Raw genomic sequence first — 9,463 nt, forward strand, 5'->3', positions numbered from 1 at the left:
GTCTCTTCTGCTGTGTTTTTATTACTGATGATCACTTGTTGGCCTGATAGGTGTATTCTCTCCAAATTTGGTGTCAATTTGTCCAGCGGTTTTTGAGTTATGTTAATCCCACAAATGAACATTACATTTTTATTGATATACTAGCCATCCCCTGCCACGTGTTGCTGTGGCCCTCATGGGGGGTTCTGTGTGGGAAGTTTGGCCCAATTCTATCATTGATGAGGTTCAGAATGCTCTGTGATTGTAGGTGAACTATAAATCCCAACAACTACAACTCCCAAATGACAAAATCATTTTTTTTAAGCGAAGGACATACATTAGGTTGTTAGGTGTCTTGTGTCCAAATTTGGTGTCAATTTGTCCAGTGGTTTTTGAGTTCTGTTAATCCCACAAACGAACATTACATTTTTATTTATATAGACTAGTGGTCCCCTGCTTCGCGTTGCTGTTACCCAGTCTTGTGATCTGGAAAATAAAGTAATGAGAAAGCATTGGTTTCCAATACATGTAATTTCTTTAAGCCTGTAGATAAACAGTACTTCTTGTTGTTTCTTTGTCATTGTTGATGTGGAGATTGTCTGGTTTGCCTACACTGGAACATGCAACGTATAATTGTCCTTCTTTAGGGGTCCCTTTCAAATCTATGCTACTATATCTTTCATATACATATATGTGTGTGTGTGTGAATCATATCTATCTATATGTATGTATGGCTGGATGGCTCTTTGTCAGGAGGGCTTTGATTATGTTTTCTTGCCCTGGTACAGGGAGTTGGACTGGATGGACTTAAGGCAGCATTTCTCAACCTGGGGGTCTGAAGGGTCACCAAAGACCACTAGAAAACAGGGGGTTCAGTGTGGGAAGTTTGTCCCAATTGTGTCATTGGTGGGGTTCAGAATGCTCTTTGAGCGTAAGTGAACTATAAATCCCTGCAACTACAACTTCCAAACATCAATGTCTATTTCCCCCAAACTCCATCTGTGTTCATATTTGGGCGTATGGCGTATTCATACCAAGTTTTGTCTAGAATAGATCCTTCATTGCATTCAAAGCACACTTGACAGATGGACATCCAGCCTCTGCTTGAAAGTCTCCAAAGAAGGAGCTTCCACCACACTCCAGGACAGAGAGTTCCACTGCTGAACAGCTCTCTCTCTCAGTCAGAAAGTTCTTCATATCCTTTCCTGTAGTTTGAAGCCATTGCTACACTGCATCCTAGTCTCCAGGGTAATAATAATAATACTTTATTTATACCATGCCACCATCTCTCCAAGGGGACTCGGAGCGGCTTACATGAAGCCAAGCACAACAGTACAGCAAATATACAACATAAAATACAAACAGTAAAATATAATGAAAATAAAAATAAATACAAAAACAATATAAATGAACACACCAAACAATATAAAATTACAGTAATTGGGCATAAAACAAGCTTGCTGCCTCCTCCCTAGGACTTTCCCTCAACTCTTGATCCATGGCCCTCATCGTGTCTCCTTTCTGGCTTCTTTTGTGCAGGCTAAACATTCACACAGTTCTTTAAGCCACTCCTCATAGGGCTTGTTCTGCAGACCACTTGTATACCACTTGAGGAGATTCCACTCAAATGGGTTTTTGGCTCTTCTCTAAAAGGCTATAAATGCCATTCTCTAAAAGGATGCTGTTGTTGATTTGTTCAGTCACTTTTGACACTTCATGACCTCACACCAGAGCTCCCTGTCGGCCGTGGCCACCCCCAGCTCCTTCAAGGTCAAGCCAGTCACTCCAAGGATACCATCCATCCATCTTGTGCTTGGTTGGCCCCTCTTCTTTTTTCCTTAGCACAGTATAATTCCAATTAATTCACATTAGTTTCAACCTGATGCATGTTTGATAATGTCTCCTAAGGCTGAAAAAATAGAAATGAGTCTCTGCCTGGAAGGAGAAAGCGGAATATAAACAAGTAAATAAAAAAATTAATTATGATCTATTTATTTATTTATGACATTTATATGCCGCCCTTCTCACCCCGAAGGGGACTCAGAGCGTCTTTCAAGATACATATACATAGAATATATTATATTATTAGCATAGTACAACATGAGTATTATTATTACTATATTGTACTATACCATTATATTGTAATATTTTAAGTAATATTACATGTAATATAAATATATATAATTATAATATTGTAGTAGTATTACATTGTATTATATCATAATATTATAAATATTATATGTATATACAATATATTAGATTATATATTTATTATTATATTGTTATCCATGTTATTTTATAATATCTATCTACTTATTTACTTATTTACATTTTCTACAGAACCAAAACAACCCCTATCCCTGGGTTGCTGTGTGTGGCCATGTTCCAGAAGCTTTCTCTCCTGACGTTTCGCCCACATCTATGGCAGGCACCCCCTGAGGTTGTGAGATGTGTTGGAAACTAGGCAAATGGGGTTCATATATCTGTGGAATTGTGTCCACAACTCTTGCCTTTTTGAGGCAAGTGTGGATATTGTAACTGACCACCTTGAGTAGCACTGAATAGCCTTGCAGCTTCAAAGCCTGGCTGCTTCCTGCCTGCAATAATTATTTCTTACCATAAGCAGAGCATTTGATGAACTAACCTGGACACAGCATATTATTGGAGAACACAGACATGCTGGACCACTCTCACAACCACCATGTTAGACGACACAGAGAAGCCATTGAAATCCACAAGAAGCATGTGGACAAGTTCAACAGAAAGGAGGAAAACATGAAAATGAACAAAATCTGGCTAACAGTATTAAAACAGCTCTATTGAATGGCCTTGCAGCTTCAAAGTCTAGCTGTTTCCTGCCTGGGGGAATCCTTTGCTGTCCCTGTTTCCTGCCTAGAATTCCCTATTTTCTGAATGTGGTTCTTTCTTCCGGGTTTGCGCGCGTTTCTGCGCATGCCCAGAAGCTTAAAGCACTCGAGCCTCGCTCCCATTGAGATTGCTCATCACTTTTTACTATCTAATGTTGCGCACGGCTTGGAGCGGGGATTATGAGAAAAACCCCGCCCAACAGGAAGAATTCAATCCAATCACGTTAAGACATCGTTTGATTGGCATAAGCGCTAACCAATCGTAATGAGCCTCCTACTATGTTTTCTTCCAACGTCTTATTCCCCCTCGTGGAGGCGTGTCTCCCAATAGAGCACAACCAATCAAAGCACGGATAACCCTGACGGGCAAGGAATGTCGCCTATGGGAAGCTTGCTTTAAAAAGATGACCAATAGGGAAACGTTGAATACCGTTATGACGAAATCTGAAGGGACGAGGAGGGAGGGGCCCGGAGGCGGTGCCGGCTGCTTCCAACCAATCGCGGCGACGCGCTGCGTTTGAGCGGCGGGTGACCGGGCTAATGGGAATGCCTCCTGCCCTTCGAAAAGGAGGGGCCCAAACGGGACGGCCTATTGCGGAGGCAGAGCGAGGAAGAGGCGACCGCAGGAGCAGCGAAGCAGGCGACGGAGCAACAACAGCAGCAGCAGCATCGAAGGCGACGGCACCCATGGCGGAGAGCGACTGGGACGCGGTGACGGTGCTACGCAAGAAGGGCCCCAGCGCGGCCCAAGCCAAGTCGAAGCAGGTGAGGGGACACGCATGCGCAAGGCGCCGCCACTTCCCTGGCAGGGGGCGTGCCTGGCCAAGGACACGCCCACTCCAGGAGGCCACGCCCACCCGTTCTGGGAGTCTGGGAAAGAGACTTCCTGCCTATTGATATACACATTTATGAGTGCACTATAAGAAACATAACACCCAGAAAGCATATATATATAATGTAACACAATATAATACTAATAATGATCATATATAACAATATATATAACAATACTATAATATAGTATTGCTAATATGTTAAATATATATATATATGAAACACCAGAAAGCATGTGTGTATACATATACTATATATATATAAAAATATATATATAATTATAATGTAACACAGTATTATACTAATAATACACTATAATAATATATAGTAATATTGTAATATAGTAGTATTAGTATTATAATGGGAGCCCCCGGTGGCGCAGTGGGTTAAAGCACTGAGCTGCTGAGCTTGTTGATCGAAAGGTCGCAGGTTCGATTCCGGGGAGCGGCGTGAGCTTCTGCTGTCAGCCCTAGCTTCTGCCAACCTAGCAGTTCGAAAACATGCAAATGTGAGTAGATCAATAGGTACCGCTCCGGTGGGAAGGTAACGGCGCTCCATGCAGTCATGCCAGCCACATGACCTTGGAGGTGTCTACGGACAACGCTGGCTCTTCGGCTTAGAAATGGAAATGAGCACCACACCCCAGAGTCAGACATGACTGGACTTAATGTCAGGGGACTACCTTTACTTAGTATTATAATATTGTAATATAGTATTGCTAATATATTAAATATATATATATATATATAATTATAATGTAACAATATAATACTAATAATGATACACTGTAATAATATATATAACAATAATACTGTAATATAGTAATGCTAATATGTTAAATATATATATTTATAAGAAACATAATACCCAAAAAGCATGTGTGTATACATATGCTATATATATATAATTATAATGTAACACAATATTATACTAATAATAATACACAATAATAATATATAGTAGTATTGTAATATAGTAATATTAGCATTATAATATTGTAATATAGTATTGCTAATATTATTGGACAATTGGCCACGGTAGTCCACGCTCTGGTTACATCCCGTTTAGACTACTGCAACGCTCTCTACGTGGGGTTGCCTTTGAAGACAGCTCGGAAGCTCCAACTAGTCCAACGCTCGGCAGCCATGATTTTAACAGGAGCGGAGCGCAGGGAGCATACAACCCCCCTGTTGCGCCAACTCCACTGGCTACCGATCTGCTACCGGGCTGAATTCAAAGTGCTGGCGTTGGCCTTTAAAGCCCTAAACGGTTCCGGCCCAAGCTACCTATCCGACCGCATCTCTGCCTATGAACCCACCAGGACTTTGAGATCTTCCGGGGAGACCCTGCTCTCGATCCCGCCTGCTTCTCAAGCTCGGCTGGCAGGGACGAGAGATAGGGCCTTCTCGGTGGTGGCTCCTCGGCTGTGGAACGCCCTTCCTACGGACATTAGACTAGCACCATCTCTAATGGTATTCCGCACAAAGGTCACCCTTGGGCTGAGAATTGCGGTATATAAGCGAAGTAAATAAATAAATAAATAAATAAAGGTGAAGACCTGGCTGTTTGAGCAGGCGTTCGAATAATTAGTGCAATGATTGGTTAATGAACACTGGAATGGAACAATGGATGACGAATCTGGAACAAGTTTTTGATGACGAGACGACAGTGAATAGGTATTGTAGTAACTGTTTATTAATTGTGTAATGTGTTAGGTTGTTAACTGTTTCTATACTGTAGCACTGAATTTTTGCTGTTCGTATTTGTTGTGAACCGCTGTGAGTCACCTTCGGGCTGAGAACAGCGGTATATAAGTAAGGTATATATATATATATATATATATATATATATATATAATGTAACAATATAATACTAATAATGATACACTATAATAATATATAACAATAATATAATATAGTAATGCTAATATATTAAATATATATAATTATATTATAAATGTAACACAATATTATACTAACAATAATACACTGGAATAATGTAGATTAATATTGTAACATAGTATTGCTAATATATTAAATATATATATAATTATAATGTAACAATATAATACTAATAATGATACACTATAATAATATATAACAATAATAATGTAATATAGTAATGCTAATATATTAAATACATATATATAATTATAATATAATACTAATAATAATACTCTATGATAATATATAGTAATATTGTAATATAGTAATGCTAATATATTAAATCCATGGAGGGTAATAAAGAGTCAAAACCTAAAGCAAACCTTTGCCTTTCCAGGCCGTCCTAGCAGCGCAGAGAAGAGGCGAAGACGTGGAGACCTCCAAGAAATGTAAGGAACCCTGAAGGAAAAGGCCCAGCCCTAGAGTTGGAAGGGACCCCCAAAGGCCATCCGGTCCAGCCCCCTTCTGCCAAGCAGAAAGACCCAATCCAAGTCCTCCTCACAGGTGGCCAGCCAGCCAAAGATAGGTGGCTATAGGTATGATTGAAAGATGATGGCTACAATGGAGAGATATGTGGTAGATCTTGTCACTGAATCCTAGATGTGGAAGGGACTCTCTCAAGGGCCATCTGGTCCAAACTCCTTTTGCCAGTTCGAAAGGCACCAACCAGACCCTCCTGACAGATGGCCATCCAGCCACAGATATTATAGATATTATTGAAAGGAGAGGGTGATTGATATGCTAGATTATGATATGATATGATATACGAGTGTGTGTGCATGTGTATGTATATGTTGGGGGTCGGACTGGATGCCCTTTGGAGGTCCCTTCCAAGTCTAAGATTCTATATCGTATATATATACATATAAAATCTTATAGTTGGAAGGGACCCTCAAGGACCATCCAGTCCAACCATTTTCTGCCACAAAGGAAGGCACAATCCAAACCCTCCCAACAGATGGCCATACAGCCATAGCTATGATTGAAAGGAGGGAGAGAGATACATAGATACACTGGAGTGTGTGTGTATGTGTGTTTGTGTGTGTGTATGATATCCAGTCCTGTCTATCTATGATTCCCCTGCGGGGTGAGAAGGGCAGAAAATAAATACTGTAAATAAATAAATAAATAAATAAATATGTCCCTTATGATAGGCAGGGAGACAATCAAAATCATCCCAACAAATGGCCATCCAGCCATAGATATGATTGAAAGGAGGGAGATATGACAGATAAATAGATATTTGATATACTAGTATGTGTGTGTGTGTGTGTGTGTATGCATATATATGTTCATGTGTATTTGATATAGAATCGTTGAGTTGGAAGGGACCCCCAAGGGCCAATCCAGTCCTGTCTATACCTTATGATAGGCAGTAAGACACAAACAAAATCCTCCCAACAGATGGCGATCTAGCCATAAATATGATTGAAAGGAGGGAGAGATGATAGATAAATAGATATGTGATATACCGGTATTTGTGTGTATGTGTGTATGATTGATATAAAATCGTAGATTTGGAAAGAACCCCCAAGGGCCATCCAGTCCAACCCACTTCTGATAGGTAGGAAGAAACAATCAACAGCCTCCCCACAGATGGCTATTCAGCCTCTGCTTCAAAACCTTCCAGAGAAGGAGACTTCTCCAGACTCAGGGCCACTGTATAGTCCACTACTGTATTGCTGTGCTCTAAAGGTCACCATGTCCAGCTACCTTCTGCCAGGCAGGAAGGCACAGCCCAAGCCCTCGTGACAGACAGGCATCCTTCTTGGTGTGCCCCATGCTGAGGCAGTTGCACAGCCACATGTGGGTCCCTCCTCGCAGGGGCGGCGGGCCAGAACAAGCAGCACTCCATCACCAAAAACACGGCGAAGCTGGACCGGGAGACGGAGGAGCTGCACCACGACCGGGTACCCCTTGAAGTGGGCAAGGTCATCCAGCAGGGCCGGCAAGGCAAGGGCCTCACTCAGAAGGACCTCGCCACGGTAAGAGGGCCGAAATTGTGGGGCGGTTGCACTCTCTCAGCCTCAAAGGAAAACTGCCCCCTCTCCCCCTCCCTGGTTCATCTGAGGTCACCAATGGCTGGGCACAACACCCCTAAAGTGTTGTCTAGACATCAGACAAAGGGATCAGATCCCCCTTCTGCCATGAGGCGATTGCCATCCAGTCCAAACCCCTTCTGCCTTTGGCAGCTTCCGATCCCTCCTGACAGATGACCATCCGGCCTCTGCTTCAAAGCCTCCAAGGTAGTGAGTTCCATGATTCTTGCAGCCAGAAGGTTCTAAAAACAGCCTCTTTCCCCTCTTTCAGAAAATCAACGAGAAGCCCCAGGTCATCGCGGACTATGAATCGGGGAAGGCCATCCCCAACAACCAAGTGCTGGGCAAGATCGAGAGGGCCATCGGTGAGTGCGGTGCCTGGCTCTGCCCATTCCCCCCCCCCCCTCAGGGCTTTCCTCCTCCTCCAGCTGAACCCCATTCCCATGCGATGATCCTTTTTCCCATTGACGGATGGATGTTTTCCTGGATACGTACATCCTTTTCAAAGTTGTTGCCCAAGATCTGTGTTGGTGGAAATGTCTGCACTTAGGGTGCATTGTGCAAGACGCACCTCTTATTCCAAATCTTTAATGTCATTGCTTTTCAACACTGGCAGAGCGAGATGTGTGCCTTTGGAAGCGAGAGAAGCCCAGGGCTGGGTTTAAATTATTGCATGGCCCAGTAGCAAAAGGAGGAATGGCTCTCCCTCCCTTGAAAGCACACTATTATGTGTTGTAAAAGCTTTCATGGCTGGAATCACTAGGTTGCTGTGAGTTTTCTGGGCTGTCTGGCCATGTTCCAGAAGCATTATCTCCTGACGTTTTGCCCACATTTAGGCAAGTGATTTTATATGTCTGTGGAATGATGTCCAGGGTGAGAGGACTCTTCACCACCACTTGTCTGTTGGAGGAAAGCGTCAATGTTGCAATTGGCCAGCTTGATTAGCTTTAAATAGCCTCACAGCTCCAAAGCCTGGCTGATTTCAGCCTGGGGGAATCCTTTGTTGGGGATGAGGATGCCAGCCATAGATGTGGGTGAAACGTCAGGAGAGAATGCTTCTGGAACACGGCCATACAGCTCAGAAAACTCACAGCAACACACTATTTATTTTTATTATTATTATTATTATATTATTATTATTATTATTAGGACTAGCTGTACCCGCCACACGTTGCTGTGGCCAATCCTCTCTCCCTATTTCTCTCCTCCTTTCTTTCCTTCCTTCCTTCCCTTTTTTCTTTCATTCTCTCCTTCCTTCCTCTTCCCCCCCCCCCCAACTTTTATTTCCCTTCCTCTTTTTCCCCTTTCTTCCTTTTCCACCAATTTTTGGACTACCAGCAGTCCTCCAGATCGATCTAACTACCTACCTATCTATTAGGCTTGGGCAATCAATGGTTCTAAATGGTTCTAAAGTACTTACAAAACTAAAGTTCTGGTGGTGAAAATTTCAGAACTCTAACAAAACTTTCAAAATTTAATTATTATTTCATTATTGGTGATTTTAATGACAGAACCAATTAGGAACTGCCATTTATTATGAAATTTTGAAAGTTTGTTAGAGTTCTGAAATTTTCGCCACCAGAACTTTAGTTTTGTAAGTACTTTAGAACCATTTAGAACCATGGATTGCCCAAGCCTACTATCTATCTCTATCGGGGAGTTGCAGTCCAGGAATACGAAACTGGAAATATGCAGGGATTGGGATGCTCTCAAAGAAATCAAAGGAGAAGAAGGCTTGAAGCTTGAAAGCAGTGCATTTGCATCCTTCTCCTCCCCTAAAGGACCTGGACTAGGGGATGCT

At 42.2% G+C, this 9,463-nt stretch overlaps 1 protein-coding gene across 1 annotated transcript in view; it reads left to right on the forward strand.

The window, feature by feature from the left end:
* Nucleotides 1-3,403: 3,403 nt before the first annotated feature.
* The window catches only part of EDF1 (endothelial differentiation related factor 1), a 6,949-nt gene continuing 889 nt past the window's right edge, over nt 3,404-9,463 (forward strand). The window contains exons 1-4 of the mRNA XM_060757290.2: nt 3,404-3,611; nt 5,961-6,012; nt 7,448-7,608; nt 7,934-8,027. Coding sequence (XP_060613273.1) covers nt 3,534-3,611; nt 5,961-6,012; nt 7,448-7,608; nt 7,934-8,027 — 385 coding nt within the window. The 5' untranslated portion in view covers nt 3,404-3,533. The remainder of the gene's footprint in view (nt 3,612-5,960; nt 6,013-7,447; nt 7,609-7,933; nt 8,028-9,463) is intronic.

The sequence above is a fragment of the Anolis sagrei genome, chromosome 11 (genome assembly GCF_037176765.1).
Source record: "Anolis sagrei isolate rAnoSag1 chromosome 11, rAnoSag1.mat, whole genome shotgun sequence".
Taxonomy (NCBI): Eukaryota; Metazoa; Chordata; class Lepidosauria; order Squamata; family Dactyloidae; genus Anolis; species Anolis sagrei.